Raw genomic sequence first — 16,273 nt, forward strand, 5'->3', positions numbered from 1 at the left:
CTCACTCAAACTCTTTGCTATTTGCAACACCTAGTTCAACAGCCTGGAGCAGCTGTGCATCAACTTCACCAATGAGAAGCTGCAACAGTTCTTCAACCACCACATGTTTGTGCTGGAGCAGGAGGAGTACAAGAAGGAGGGCATCGAGTGGGAATTCATTGACTTCGGGATGGACCTGGCTGCTTGCATAGAGCTCATCGAGAAGGTAGAGAAATAGAGGCTGCTCCCCAAGGTCAGCTCCTCCTTGGTTGGGACCATCATCGATCTGCTCTCACTCTACCCTGATAATAGAATGGTGATCCCAACCCTACTCTTCCAGCCTTCAGATAGCTGAGTCCCCTTGCAGAGAAAAGTGTTTGGAAAGCATGCATAATGCAGACACCTAAAGAGGTACATGGGTTGTTAAGATCCAAGGGCTCAGTTCTTCTCAAGGATGGGAATGGGAGCTCAGGAGGAACTATGGCATTGCAGAGCTTTTTGACTTATTCGAAGACCCAAGGAAGATAGACCAGTGGAGTTCTTGGAATAATGTTACTATAAAAATAGCAGGGGACATTAATAAGAAAAAAAAGAAAGAAAAAAGAAAAGGAATTCCCACAATGTTTTGATCACTGGTCCTGTTGGAATGAGTTTATCTTCCTAAGGTGGCTACTAAAAAATCCAGACATTATTGTTTCAAAATGACTCATATTATTTTATGTCTTTGTATGTAATTTTCCCTTTTTTGGAAGTGGGATAAGCCTATTGCTAAAAGTGAGCTACCTTTATATACATACAGTTTCTTTCCATGTTCATTTGTTCAACAAGCATTAATTAAGCACCTACTCCATGCCTAGCGCTGTATGCTGCAGTGCTCCTGGTGACAGAGCCATAGCACCAAAGAAGTTGTATTTGGCTCCTGCAGACAACAGAGTCCTTGAAACACACTATTAAATGCTGAGTCATGGCCTGTCCTCCTACTTTCAGCCCATGGGCATCTTCTCCATCCTGGAAGAGGAGTGCATGTTCCCCAAGGCCACAGACACCTCCTTCAAGAACAAGCTCTATGACCAGCACCTGGGCAAGTCCAACAACTTCCAGAAGCCCAAGCCTGCCAAGGGCAAGGCGGAGGCACACTTCTCACTGGTCCACTATGCGGGCACCGTGGACTACAACATTGCTGGCTGGCTTGACAAGAACAAGGACCCCCTGAATGAGACCGTGGTCGGGCTGTACCAGAAGTCCTCGCTGAAGCTGCTGTCATTCCTTTTTTCCAACTATGCTGGTGCAGAAGCAGGTGATATTCTTTCTCTCCTCCCCACTGCCCTGTGCCCTGTGTGGAAAACTGTGTAATTACTTATAACCCAGAGCTGCTCCTGAAGAACCAGGATTCAAGTGTGAGTTTCAGACTAAGCTGGATGTATCGGTCTGTCACCGATAATCAATTTTCTCTCTCCTATTCTTTCTCTGCCTTAAGAGATTGAGCTCTAATAGAGGTAAACAGAGCCTCTCAGGGGACAAAAGAGCTGATACCACATTTTTAAATACCTTTTTAAAATTGAGGTGGGGTGGCTGGCTGGCTCAGTCGGAGGCACATATGACTCTAGGTTCAGGGGTCATGGGTTCAAGCTTCATGTTGGGTGTAGAGATTACTTAAAGAAAAGCTTCAGGGATCCCTGGGTGGCACAGCGGTTTGGCGCCTGCCTTTGGCCCAGGGCGCGATCCTGGAGACCCGGGATCGAATCCCACGTCGGGCTCCCATTGCATGGAGCCTGCTTCTCCCTCTGCCTATGTCTCTGCCTCTCTCTCTCTCTCATTCTGTGTGACTATCATAAATAAATAAAAATTTAAAAAAAAAAGAAAAGCTTCAAAAATTGAGATATAATTGACATGCCACACAATTTACTCTTTAGCAAATTCAGGGGTCTTGAGTATATTTACAGGGTGGGCAACCATCGCCACTATTGAATTCAAGAAGGCTTTTATCAGCTCTGTCACCCCTTCCCCTGGTCCTGGCAACTACAAATCTCCTTTCCACTTCTATGACTGCCTATTCTGGTCATTTCATGTAAATGGAATCATATGCTGTATGGGCTTTGGTGTCTGGCTTCTCTCATGTAGCAGAATGTTTCTGGGATTTGTCTGTGTTGGGACATGTATCAGTACTTGACTTCTTTTTATAGATGGGTGATATTCTAGTTCATGCATAGCACACATTTGTCTCTCCACTCACGAACTGATGGACATTTGGCTACTGTGGATCATGCTGCTAGGAACATTTGTATACAAGTTTATCTGTGGGCATATGTTGTCGGTTCTCTTCGATGTATACCTAGGAGTAGAATTGCTGAGTCCTATGGTAACTGTTTATTTAACTTCTTGGGGAATCTCCAGACTGTTTTCCAAAATGGTTGCAGAAGCCAGTATCACTTGCGAAGTTTACTCATATTTTAAAAATAATTGCCAAAATAGGCTTCTTAAAATTATGGACTATCTTAAATGCATCAAATTTTAAAGTTAATGTTCTTAATGTGAAAATACAGGCAATATAATCATTCATTCTATAATTAGATCATTTTTTAAAGACTTTATAAATATATGCATGAGAGACACAGAGGTAAAAGCAGAGACATAGGCAGAGGGAAAAGGAGGCTCCGTGTGAGGAACCCAATGCGGGGCTCAATCCCAAGGACCCTGGGATCACAACCTGAGCTGAAGGCCAATGCTCAATCGCTGAGCCACCCAGGTGCCCCTAATTAGATCATTTTATTTTTAGTTTTTTTTTTAAGATTTATATTTATTTATTTATTTATTTATTTATTTATGATAAACAGAGAGAGAGAGAGAGAGAGGCAGAGACACAGGAGGAGGGAGAAGCAGGCTCCATGCTGGGAGCCTGAGGTGGGACTCGATCCCGGGACACCAGGATCGCACCCTGGGCCAAAGGCAGGTGCCAAACAGCTGAGCCACCCAGAGATCCCCTAATTAGCTCATTTTAAAAGCAAACAAGTAGGGGCGTCTAGGTCATGCAGTCAGTTAAGTATTCAACTCTTGGTTTCAGCTCAGATCATGATCTCGGGATCCTGGGATCAAGACCCACATTGAGCTCCACACTCAGAAGAGAGTCTGCTTGAGATTCTCTCTCTCCCTCTCCCTCTATCTCTCCCTTTGCTCTCTCTCTCTCTCTCAAACAAATAAATAAATCTTAAACAAACAAGAAACAAAAACCCTTCAGTTCTTTCAAAAGAAACCTAAAAGTCCCATTTCAGGGTTTGTAGGATGTGGCCACCACTAAGAAAAAGCACTGTGCACTGTTGGTGGGAATGTAAATTGGTGTAGCCACTATGGAAGACAGTATTGGAAGGTCCTCAAAAAATTAAAAATAAGGTTACCATATGATCCAGCAATCTCACTTTGGGGAATATGTCTGAAATGAACAAAACCATTATCCTAAAGAAATATCCTAAAGTGCATGTTCACTGCAGCATTATTTACAATAGCCAACACATAGAAACAACCTAAGTGTCTATCAACAGATGAATGGATAAAGAAAATATGGTGTAAGGGTGCCTGGGTGGCTCAGTCAATTAAGCATGTGCCTTTGGCTCAGGTGATGATCCTGAGGTCCTGGAATCAAGCCCTGCATCAAGCTCCCTGCTCTGTGGGGAGTCTGCTTCTCCCTCTCCCTTTGCCCCTCCAACCCCTATTCATGCTCTCGCTGGCTCTCTCTCTCTCAAATGAATAAATACGATCTTTTAAAAGGGATCCCTGGGTGGCGCAGTGGTTTGGCGCCTGCCTTTGGCCCAGGGCGCGATCCTGGAGACCTGGGATCGAATCCCACGTCGGGCTCCTGGTGCATGGAGCCTGCTTCTCCCTCTGCCTGTGTCTCTGCCTCTCTCTCTCTCTGTGACTATCATAAATTTAAAAAAAAATTTAAAAAAATATGGTGTACTATTCAGCCATAAGAAAAGAAAATCTTGGATTTGGGATAGCACGGATAGACCTTGAGAACATTATGCTAAGGGAAATAAGTCCGAGAAAGACAAATCCTGTACAATCTCACATATAGGTGGAATCTGAGAAAACCGAACTCACAGAAACAGATAAGACTTTGTGGTCACCAGAGGTGAGAGTGAGGGGTGGAGGAACTGGATGAAGGTGTCAAAGGTACTAACTTCCAATTATAAGATAAATAAGTTCTGAGATGTAACATACTGTGCCTACCGGCAGGGACTATAATTAACAATACTCTGTTGCGTATTTAAAAGTTGCTAAGAGAGTAGATCTTAAAAGTTCTCATCACAAGAAAAATTGTAACTGAGTATGGGCACACATGGCACCTAAACTTAATGCAACTATTTCAAAATATATAAGTGTATCTGTTATGTGAGTACACCTGCAAGTTAGACAATGTTCTATGTCAGTTATATGTCAATAAAACTGGGGGCTTTTGGGGGGGGTGGGCACCACTAGGTCCTCAGGGCTGCATCTGACACACCCTCTGTGTCTGTCTCCAGGTGATTCCGGGGGAAGCAAGAAAGGTGGGAAGAAGAAAGGCTCCTCTTTCCAGACCGTGTCGGCTGTGTTCAGGGTTTGTGTTTTGGCAGCTTCCCCGTTTGGCTGATTTTCTGCCCAGTGAAATGGCATTTGCTGATAACGTATAAATATGCTTGTTCCGATTTGTGTCCCAGGAAAATTTAAACAAATTGATGACCAATTTAAGGAGCACTCACCCTCACTTTGTGCGATGTCTGATTCCTAATGAGACCAAGACTCCTGGTGAGTAAGGATCCATCAGAACAGGACTCCCTGAAATGTGTGCAAACTTCTGCGTGTGTGCGTGCATCCATGTGCACGTATGTGTGTGTGTTTCCCTGAGAAGAGGGGTATGGTGTTTAACACCTCTCAACATCCTATGAAGGAAGGCCAGATTGAACAAATAAAAATACCAGATGCCCTGTTAAGTTTGATTTTGAGATAAACAATGTCTTCCTATAAGTACGACCCATGCAATATTTGGGATACACTTACCCTAAAAAATGATTTACTGTATCTGAAATTCAAATTCACCTTGGCATCCTGTATTTTCTCTGGCTCCCCTACTCAGAAGTCATACAGAAAAGAGTAAAGTAGGTAGAGAGGCACATCAGAGCTGGGACTCTCCTAAGGTTCCCCAAAGGCTCCTTTCCCCCAAAGAGACAGGTGTTCCACTGTCAAAACAGCAGCAATTCCACCGTTTCCAGAGCCTCTATGGTATGCAGTTACTCTATCATCTCTCCTGCTTACAACAGCTAGGTAAGCAGAGTTATCTCCACTTTACAGATGGGAAAACTGAGAATTGTAGATCTAGAACCCTCTGCAGTGTAGTAGGACCCTTAACCCTCACTCAGTCCCTGATTCACAAATATTCTTAGAGGGTAGCTGTGTCTCAGTGTCATCTGTCACAAATAGAAAAAGACATGGTCACATAGATCAGTGGTTCCGAGGCAGCTCATGTACAGCCAGGTTATCTATTCCAAATGTAAATGTCCTGCCTCTGCAATGTGACAGGTGAACAGAGGGTTTCAAAGGCCTGAGGGAAAAAACAAACAAAACAAAACAAAACAAAAAAACCCTAAAAAAAAAAAAAAAAAAAAAACGAGCTCCACCTGCCACTGCCCATGGGACCCCCTAGCTGTGTACTTTAGCTTTCTGGGCTACAAAATGAGGATTAAAGTGGCATTTTATGCATGCATTCACTTAGTTAGCTATTCATTTATTTATCTAATGAGTGCTTATAAACTTTGTAAATATTAATTCACTCAACTTGCCTTACGGGGTTGCTGCGAGGATTGCATGAGTGAGTGCACGTCAAGCATTTCAAGCAGGGCCAAGCATGTTGTGAATACTCAGTCTATCTGGCTGCCAATTATAGCAACTATTAGTATTATAATTACAAGAAGAAGAAGAATTGTGATAATAATGTTACGGATGATAATAACCATGAGGGAAATGATAACACTGTGGGGGAAATAATTGTATTACTACATTAATGATGATTGTATTGTTTATTATATAGTACAGTATAATTATATTATTAGTTCTTATTCTGATTATAATAACCATCATTATGATAATTATCATATTATTGTTATAGTAATATAATGATTATCAATATAATAATTCTCGTTACCATTATTATTATTACCAAAAACCAGACATTTTAACTCTCCCAACAACCATGTCTACTATGTGTAGTGGATTCCATCTTCCGTGAAAACCTATGTCAAAGGCAAAAGCCAGCTGGTGCACTGTTTGACTCGCCTTGTCAGGGCAGACTACATCCCTCCCAGTGCACCCAGCATGGCCCATTTCTCCTCCAGTGTCGGAACAGAGCTGTATCTCTGGTTATGCATCAAACGAAATTGTTGGCTTTCGTGTAGCTGGTTTGTCATCAAGAAGACGATTTGTTTTTGAGCAACGTGTCTGCACAAATCAAATGTGCCATGGCATGACTGGTTCATAAAGCATCTGCCCACAAGCATCAGGTGACAGGGAGACAGATTGCCCCTCACCTGGTGCAACCTATGCCTCTAGGTTTTGGCAATCCACTGGTTTCTTTTTTCCCTTAGATGGTAAATTGTGACAAAATCTCCATCCCTTCCTCTCTGTTTTGCGTTTCCTTTGTTCTGGCACCCCTCTGTTTTCTTCCTGATTTCTGAGAATAGACTAAGACTGATTCAGGAGCATGAGCGAGGCTTTGGAAAGGACCTAGTGGTGCGTCTTCATTTTCTAGAAGAGGGGATTGAGACTGCAGAGATGGAAGTGCCTGCCCCAGGGTGTCCAGAACTGGGGCAGGAGTCGTGGTCCTTGATCAAACCTCAAACGGCTTTTCCCACCCCGAGGAGCACACTCGGTCCATGGTGGCCTCTCTCGCATGGGGAGCGAGGGGAAAGCTTGGGGGAGGACTGGGCAACAGGCTGAGCTGGTTTGGCTTGGCTAGTTTGGATCATTTCAGTAAGCCACAGGGTGCGGATGCTGCCCTGGTTGTCTGGTGCCCGGCCTGGAAGTCTGGAAGCCTGATAAGGCAGTGGTCGGGGGATGCAGGGTTTGGGTTGGTCAGTGTGCAGGGGTGTGAGATGCGTGCTCCCAGGGGAGCAGTTTGCCATCCTAGGAACTGGCTCTCAGGGGAGGGCAGTCTCTCTCTCGGGCCCGGCAAGGCCCTAGGATGCCAAAGCATCACACGATACACACCGCGAGAAACATGATTCACACAACTGCCCATGAAGCTGAGATGGCAGGAGAAAGGAATTTGTTGGAGATGATGAATGAGGGGTAGCGAGAAAATTCTTTAGCAGCAGTAATGTGGTAAAGACAGAAGGGGATTTTTAGAAGTTTTGCACATGGGGGCAGAGGGCAAAGAGGATTCTTTTTACACGCTTTTCCAGACACTGTCTCCGCCTGGGTTGGGAAAGACATGGAGAGACCCCTGAGAGAAGTCAACCCAATTTTGAGCCTGCACCAACAGCAGGGGCCCCGAGGAAGGAGGGAGTCCAGTCTCAGCTCCGCAGGAAATGGGGGCACAGAAAGTCCAAGGGCATACAGCTAGAAAGCAGCACAGCTGGCATCTGAGCCCCTCAAAATACTCATCCAAGAAATATACTGGGAGTTGGACTGGGTGACCCCTCAGGTTCGCTCCCACAAGAGTTCCTCTGAGTGTCTAATGTGTTTCTCCTCGGTCTTAACCACTGCTTTCTCGAGAGAATCACCAGCCAGTGGAACCTCCTGGAAAGATGGAAATATTCCACATCTGTGCTGTCCCATACGGCAACCCCTGGGTACAGGACATGCAGCTAGTGCAGCTAAGAAAAAACTTCTCATTTTAATGAATTTTAAATTTAAATAACCACAGGTAGCCAGAAACTATTGTATCAGACGGCACAGTTCCAGCAGAACAATGATAATTGCATAAATGGTCATCTCTCCTCCCAGCCACCAAGGAAAGCTGTGAGCCTCCTAGAAGTTTCCAGAAGGTTCATCAGAGACAGTTTGAGTGCCTTCTCTCCCCAACAACCTAGGCAATGTCATTATTCAGCCGTACTACTTTTCCTAACCACTCACACAGCCCCAGAACAGAATTTTCTCAGTCCTCATTTGATTTGTGCCTGACCCAAGAGGATCCCTGGTGAGGGCTTGTCCCTATGGGTCCTCTTCTTCCTCCCAGAGTTGATGCTCCTCCTTCCTTCCCAGAGCTCATGCTCAGCAGTTAGCAGATGATCATCCTACATTCAATTCCCTGCACCCTCTGGCACAGGTGTCCTTCTCTCTGTTCCTCTGCTCCCACTAAAGGCACAGCCCACAGTTGCTACATCACTGACCTTGAGTAAAGAAGGGCATCTCAAGGTATCTAACGGGAAGTCCAAGAGGTACCCATATTCATTCTCTCCTCTTTTGGAGCCTAGCTACAGACTCAAGGGCCACGAACAGGGTAAAGACCAATATTTTGGCTTTTAGCCCAGAGCCGTGGGGTGCTCGAGTGTCCCCCAGGAAGCTGGGATTATTTCTACTGTGAGGACTGTAGACGGGCTCTAGGCATTCCCAACCTCTCCATTGTAGAGCTGGCACTAACTCTTTCCACGCAAGTCGGGGTGTATTGGCGTGTGTTCTGGTGACCGTCAAAGACACTAAAAAAGCCACTGACATATCCCCCGGGGACATTCTCTCCCCAGGTGTGATGGACCACTACTTGGTCATGCACCAACTGCGCTGTAACGGGGTCCTGGAGGGCATCCGGATTTGCAGGAAAGGATTCCCCAGCCGGATCCTCTATGCTGACTTCAAACAGCGGTAGGTCACCTGGCTTTGCAGCATCTCTCTCCTTTTTTTTTTTTAAAGATTTTATTTATTTATTTATTTGAGAGAGAGTGAGAGAAAGAGCACAAGTAGTTGGGAGGGGCAGAGGGAGAGGGAGAAGGAGGTTCCCTGATGAGCAGGGAGCCCAATGTGGGGCTGGATCCCAGGACCCTAGGATCATGAGGTCAGTTGAAGGCAGATGCTCAACCAACTGAGCCACCCCAGGGCCCTCCATCTCTCTCATATTGAGAGCGCCTTGTGCATCTCCCAGAGGTGCTCCATGCACTGGGTGTTTGGTGAGCTCACAGCCTCCCAGGGTTTCTGTGAGCCTTGTTTTTTGCTGGAGGGAGGATCTACGCCCAAAGTGAGTGCTGGGCCAGGATCAGAGCCTCCACCCTCAAGCTTAATTGTTCCCCCAGAACAGAGTTTCTTCACTTCTGCACTATCAACGTTTAGGGCTAGATAATCCTTTATTGTGGGGGTTGTCATGTGTGTTGTAGGATTTGAGCAGCATCCCTGGTCTCTACCTACCGTGTTGGGAGCAAACCCCACCCCACCCAAGCTGTGACAATCAAAAATATCTCCAGCCCTTGCCAGATGTCCCCTGGGCAGGAGGGGGAGGAAGGGGACGGGGGGGGGTTAAGTTGTCCCCAGTTGAGTTCCGCTGCTCCAGACCAGCTCTCTCCTCCCAGCTGCCATCTGAACCCACAATTCCAGGCCTTGTCTGGAGTAGAGGAAAGGAAAGGACCCTGGAGACCTTTGCAGACCACAGATCTGCAAGTCACAGATGATTTCAAGGTTCCTCTACATCAGATAAGAACTCTTCCCTCTGAGGGCACCTGGGTGGCTCAGGTCATGATCTCAGGGTCCTGGAATCAAGCATCACATTGGGCTCCCTGCTTATAGGAGGAGTCTGCTTCTCCCTCTGCCTCTGTTCTCTCTCAAATAAATAAATAAAATATTTTAAAAAAATTCTGGCTGTGTAGCCCCTCAGCCAGATATGCTGTACAATCTGCCATTTCCTCCTAAGGCTGAAGCAGGAAAAGGTTCTTGAAGGCCTGGCCTTAGGTAGAGGGACAGGACTTGTCTCTGGTATGGGGCCCTTCTCAGGAGATTGAATCCCTTCAAGAAATTTTGTCCCTCAACTGAAACCACTCCCCACCTAGCGCTGCCAAACAGACAAAGTGGGGGCCCTAAGTAGATGCTAGGCCTGATGCAGCTTCCAAAGCCAGACTAGATTGAGGGTAAGTTGTCTCAGTTTCCTGCGTGCTCGGCCAACTGCTGGCAGACTCTTGTTACCTAAACCGAGGTGGCTCTCCAGAGTCTGTGTCCATGCTGGGGAAGGCCTATATGCCTGAGTCACTGCAGAATGGGCTGGGCCGTGGCAGGGCTGAAGACCCCTGGGCACAGAGGAGCAGGGTGCAGCAGGGTGCAGCGCTCAGGAAATTGTGAGGAGAGAACACCCTCCCAGCTTCATGCAGCCAGAGGCCCTCTGTCCCTGAGACTTCTCTCACCCAGCTGCCAGCAGGTGGCCCACCCACCGCTCTCCTCCTCCCCAACCCAGGTACCGGATCCTCAACGCCAGTGCCATCCCCGAAGGGCAGTTTATTGACAGCAAAAATGCTTCTGAGAAGCTTCTGAGCTCCATCGACGTGGACCGGGAGCAGTATAGGTTTGGTCACACTAAGGTGAGAATACCTTAAGCTGGGACACCCTACCCTCACTCCACCCCATGTAATCCACACCCCTGGGGCTGCTTGTCCTCTGGTGGGAGGAAAGGTCTTTCCCTGTCCAGCCAACCTGATGACCCCATTGCACAGGAGCCCAAGCAGAAGGAACCAGGGTCTAGGTATGGAGAATCCTGTTTCCATGTTGGTTTCTAAGTGTCTAGAGGCTTCTCCACCCACCCTCCCACCACTACCCTCAGCAATGGAAGAAAGCAATAAAAAGTTCTAGTGTCCTAAGAGAGCAGAGCAAAGGCATCTCGTGTGGGACTTAAGAGCCAAGGAAAGAGGAGAATACAGCAGACTCCGGGAACCCAGGGGTGATAAAGCTAGTCCTGACCTCGTGGGGTTACAAGTAGGGCAAGGGAAACAAAGGCTCCCAGAGGGCAAGAAACCTGCTCTTGAGGTCACAGGGACAGAGACAGGCAAAGGCCAGCTTCAGATCCTGGCCTGTCTCCAAGGCTCTCCTTCCTGGAAAGGGCCGCCCGGGGCCTGTGGAACCCCCAAGGGTGCCCTGCTTCCTCGGAACATGGGCCAAGGAGGGCCGTGGGTGAGTGGGCCTGCAGGTAGGACCAGTCTTCCCAGAGGGGCAGACAGAGGGGAGGACAGGGAGGCAGACTGTGAATTTCTCCTAACCTGGGCACAGCTGAGCTTTGAGGGTACCTTCTGGACTCCTCTTTGCCGCCTCCTGTGTGTGAGCTCTGGCCCAATCCATCCATGAGGATTGGCAGGCCCTGGGACGTCCTATGGGAAGGGCCAGAGGAGAAGCCACCGTGGGGTGCAGAGGACTGCCAGCCCCAAGCCAGGGCTCCGAGGGCGGCGGGCTGGGTTGGGCACACACAGGCTCCCAGGGTGCGGGAGGGGTGCCTGGCTGGCACACCGGCTGAGAACAAAGCAGGGCTCGTCTCTTCTGTGATGCAGGTGTTTTTCAAAGCTGGGCTTCTCGGACTCTTGGAGGAGATGAGGGACGAGAAGCTGGTGACCTTGATGACACGCACTCAGGCCATCTGCCGGGGGTACCTGATGCGGGTGGAGTTCAAGAAGATGATGGAAAGGAGGTGATTCGGACCCTCGGTCCACCTTATCCTGCCCTCCCCACTTCACAGCTGTTTTGGTCTTAAAGCATCAATTTTTTCTTTTATTCACTGGACCAACACCTGCCAAGGGGCCATTCTATGCTAGGGACCCTGCATGATGCTGGGGATACAGAAAGGAACCCTGCCAGGGTGCCTGGGGGGGGCTTAGTGGGTCAAGCCTCTGCCTTCAGCTCAGCTTGTGATCTCAGGGTCTTGGGATCGAACTCTGCATTGGGCTATTTGCTCAGCAGGAGAGTCTGCTTCTCCCTCTGCCTCTCTCTGTGCTCTCTCTCTCTCTCTCTCTCTCAAATAAATAAATACAGTCTTGAGAAAGAAAGAAAAAAAAACCTGCCTTCCAGGAGCTCAGGGATGGGCTGGGAGCCGACCCCTGCATGGCTGACTGTAACACGCATGACAAGTACAAAGTCAGAGTCACATTTGGGGCGATGCGGCGTAGTGACAACAAGCCCTCAATTGGGCTGGGAGTTTGTGGGGGTGCTGCAGGGGTCAGAAAGAGGAGAGAACTCTCTGAAGGAAGCTTTGCACAGCCTGGAGGTCACCGTGGGGCAAGCAGAGGGAGAGGCACCCAACGCAGGCTCCCCTGCACCCTGTTAATGAGGCTAGACCCGAGCGTCTGGCTGGGAAGCCACAGAAAGCACGTACAGGGACTCGTGAGAGGATCAGGTTTGCAGAAGGTGACAAGGATCTGAACTAAGGAGGAGTCCACCCATGAGGGAGCAGGGGATGCATTCAGAGGACACTGAAAAGTCTTACTCCTTGGGTAATTCAGCAGCAGTACTAGGGATTTCAGGAGGGGGAAACCTTGAGGGGAGGCCCATTCTCGCCTATTCCTTGATGCCCTATATGGCTCTAACACTGGTGTCACCACATGGGCCACCACTGTGCACCTTGCAGGCATCTAGCAGGCATCTAGCTGGGTGAAGAGAATGGAAGCCAGCATGGAAATGGGGGAGACCACCCCTTAGCAGGCGCCAGCTTATGGGAAAGAGAAGCAATTTTTCAGGCACACGTGAGCTGTGGGGGATACAGCGTGAGATACAGCAGGTGGCACTGGGACAGGCACCAGTTGAAATCAGGGAAGTAGGCCATTCTAGGAGGGCAAGAGTCGGGGACACGGTCCCAGGTGTGCACCCGCGGGTAAGCAGGAAGAGGAGCCCACATGCTGAGTACCATGAAGCCGTGAGCATGGAATCAAAGGCAATGGGGTCTTTCAAAATGGTGAGAGTCAGCGGTTGAAATGTGGGAGACGGGCGCCTGGGGGCTTCGGCTCAGGTCATGATCCTGGGGTCCTGGGATCCAGTCCTGCCTCGGGCTCCCTGCTCCGCGGGGACTCTGCTTCTCCCTCTCCCTCTGCCCCTCCCACCCGCTGTGCTCTCTCCTCTCTCTCTCTCTCTCTCTATCAAATAAATAAATAAATAAATAAATAAATAAATAAATAAATAAATAAAATCTTTAGACTCAGGGGACTAGGGATGAAGATGCTCATGGTGTCGGGAATCAGGACCTCAGGCATCGCGGGGGTCTCCAGGGAAGGGTAAAGGGCATGGGCCCTTGCCATGGGTCATTAACCCAGCCCACCGCAATGTCCAGGGAGTCCATCTTCTGCATCCAGTACAACATCCGCTCCTTCATGAACGTCAAGCACTGGCCCTGGATGAACCTGTTCTTCAAGATCAAGCCGCTCCTCAAGAGCGCGGAGGCTGAGAGAGAGATGGCCACCATGAAGGAAGACTTCGAGAGGGCCAAGGAAGAGCTGGCCAGATCTGAGGCTCGCCGCAAGGAGCTGGAGGAGAAGATGGTGTCCCTGCTGCAGGAAAAGAACGACCTCCAGTTGCAGGTGCAGTCTGTAAGTACCTCCCCGCCTCCCGGGTCAGTTAGAAACAGCAGCAAGGCCCAGGCCCCTGCAGGTGCGGCTATTCGAGGGGCCGTGGTGCCACCTCGTGGGCATACGGAGTACTGCAGCTCCCCCTGCGGGGTCCCAGGACGGAGGGGGCGGGGCTTGGCCGCTGCCGAGCTGCAGGGTGAGCCCCTCTGCACAGTGGATTCTGCTCACCCTCATTTCCGTCCGTCTTCCACAGCGGAGTTAGGCCTACTTTGCTGTGGACATGAGGGCAATGTGTCTGTCCTCGTAATTAAAGCCTGTCAGGGATGCACCAGGTCTTAAGAAAAACAAAAATTCCAAGTAAGTCACTACAACAATTCAAATTAGGAGTGATCATATATACGTGAGTTTGGGTAATATGATTATACTAAAAATGCCTTGAAGATAGGCCCTTTTTAAATCAAGAAGATAGGGACCCCTGGGTGGCTCTGCGGGTTAGCACCTGCCTTCAGCCCAGGGTATGTTCCTGGGGTCCTGGGATCGAGTCCCACATTGGTCTCTCTGCAGAGAAGCCTCTGCTTCTCCCCCTGCCTGTGTCTCTGCCTCCCTCTGCGTCTCTCATGAATAAAGAAATACAATCTTTAAAAAAAAATAAAATGAATCAAGGAGGTGGGGGAAATGAACACTCTGGCAGGGCAGTTTTATCGATTCACGAATGAATTGCCCTTTTTAAATAAACCTCCAAATGCCTCGCATACAAAGCATTTTCTCCTCCCCTTCTTATTCTCCCAATCAGTACAGCCAGCGTGGTCATTGGGAGCACGTTCCTAAGCTGAGTGGGAGAGAAGACAAATTTTAGAACCAGGTAGCTGGATTTATATCCCAGATCCTCCATTGGATAGCTGTGTGGCCTCGGGCAAGTTTCGTAGCCTCTCTGTGCCTTGCTCTTCTCATCTGTAAAATGGGCACAGTAATAGGACGCACATCATAGGGCTGTCGGGAGAATCGGGTGAGTCCATGCTTCTGAAATACCTGGCACATAGTACATGCTCAATTAACACCAACGCTTATTCTTACCCATAATCTTGAAATGTGGGCCCAGTTTTTACAGCACTCTTACACAACACGGTATAGCCCGATTATTAGCTGATCTTGACCTGTCCAAGAGACTCATTACAGAGCCCTCTGGGACATATCTCTACATATTCACTTTATTCCTATTTTGAACTTCCTGCTCTGTGGCTCGAGGAGGCAGGGCTCACGGGCATAGACTGCACTTTTTTATTGGAACTTAAAAGGTAGTAATGTTTTGAAAATACCAGGTAGTTTGTGGTAACGAGTAGATGAGTCATTTTTCAAGTGGTGGTGAAAGGAAGAGTGAAATGGCCAGCCGGGTGATTTGGGGCAAATTGCCAGAAGTCTCGTGAACTGTATGGAGTCCTGTGCTTGAATTATTTCAGGTGAATTTCTATTAAGTGGATGTCCTTGGTGGTTAAAAAAAGGTATACCAATGAGATACAAATGATGTGCGTGTGTGTGTGCATTTATGTATGTGTGTACGTGCACATGTGTGCACATGCGTGGGTGCATGTCTCTACACATGAGTGTGTACACAGACATGCACCCGTGCATGCAAGTGTGTGTGCATATTCATGGGTGCACACGTATGTGTACATGCGTGAGGGTGCATGTGTGCACGTGAGCATTGTGTGAGTGTGTGTGTGCGTGAATATATATGGGTACACAGGTATGTGTACATGCACGAGGGTGCAGGTGTGCAAGTGTGTGTGCATGCATGGGTGCATATGTTCATGTGTTCACATGAGTGTGTACACGCATGAGTGTGCATCTGTGCGAATGTGTGCACGTGTGTACATGTGTGAGTGTGCATGAGCGTGTGTGTACACCTGTGGTGTGCATGTGTGCACGAGTGTGTGTGAATATCCATGGTTGCATATGTTCATGTGTGCACATGTGTGTGTTTGCATGAGTGTGCATATGTGCATGTGTGTTCAGCTGTGTATGTGACTATGTGTGTATGCATGGGTGCATGTGAATGTGTGCACACACCTGAGTGTGCATATGTGCACGTGAGAGTGTGTGCGTGCCTGTGACCCATTCCTTGCCGTAGGTCCAGGTAGTGGGCTCTTGGAGGGCAGAGCACTTCCCCTCGCAGGGTTTGCTGTAGTCTGACCAGAACACGATGATCTGGTTCTTTCAGGAAACGGAAAACCTGATCGATGCGGAGGAGCGCTGCGAGGGCCTCATCAAAAGCAAGATCCAACTGGAAGCCAAAGTCAAGGAGCTGAACGAGAGGCTGGAAGAGGAAGAAGAGGTGAATTCTGACCTAGTGGCGAAGAAGAGGAGCCTGGAAGATAAATGCTCGTCTCTCAAAAGGGACATCGATGATCTGGAGTTGACACTGACAAAAGTGGAAAAGGAGAAGCACGCCACCGAGAACAAGGTGGGCAGTGCCGGGAGTCCTCACAGCTTCTGGAATGGTCCTCACTGCCTCCTAGTGGGCGGCAGACGTTGCCCGGAGTCAGAGGTGGGAGCAAGCGGACAGGTGGTGAGGTCCCACCAAGTTCTGTCCTCTGCCTTGTTGTCTACACTGAAGGCTCTTGTCAACCCTCCTGCCTGGCTGGGTGTACCCCAGACTTCCAGCCCCAGCCCCTCCTGCATGAAGCAAGAGAGCCTGGAGAAGGGTGGCATCTTACTCATCCTTGTGTGCATTTGGCCCAGGAAGAGCAAACCAAAACACCTCCAGGGGGCGGGTGGACAAGGAGGGAAAGAGGTAGGTGGCCAAGGGGGCAGACAGC

At 48.7% G+C, this 16,273-nt stretch overlaps 1 protein-coding gene across 1 annotated transcript in view; it reads left to right on the forward strand.

Annotated features, from left to right (window-relative positions):
* The window catches only part of LOC129496900 (myosin-13), a 51,731-nt gene that overhangs the window by 15,285 nt on the left and 20,173 nt on the right, over positions 1-16,273 (forward strand). The window contains exons 13-21 of the mRNA XM_055305258.1: positions 35-205; positions 967-1,276; positions 4,497-4,570; positions 4,671-4,758; positions 8,688-8,805; positions 10,376-10,499; positions 11,457-11,593; positions 13,223-13,478; positions 15,676-15,918. Of these exons, the coding sequence (XP_055161233.1) occupies positions 35-205; positions 967-1,276; positions 4,497-4,570; positions 4,671-4,758; positions 8,688-8,805; positions 10,376-10,499; positions 11,457-11,593; positions 13,223-13,478; positions 15,676-15,918 (1,521 nt within the window). The remainder of the gene's footprint in view (positions 1-34; positions 206-966; positions 1,277-4,496; positions 4,571-4,670; positions 4,759-8,687; positions 8,806-10,375; positions 10,500-11,456; positions 11,594-13,222; positions 13,479-15,675; positions 15,919-16,273) is intronic.

The sequence above is a fragment of the Nyctereutes procyonoides genome, unplaced genomic scaffold, assembly GCF_905146905.1.
Source record: "Nyctereutes procyonoides isolate TBG_1078 unplaced genomic scaffold, NYPRO_anot_genome, whole genome shotgun sequence".
Taxonomy (NCBI): Eukaryota; Metazoa; Chordata; class Mammalia; order Carnivora; family Canidae; genus Nyctereutes; species Nyctereutes procyonoides.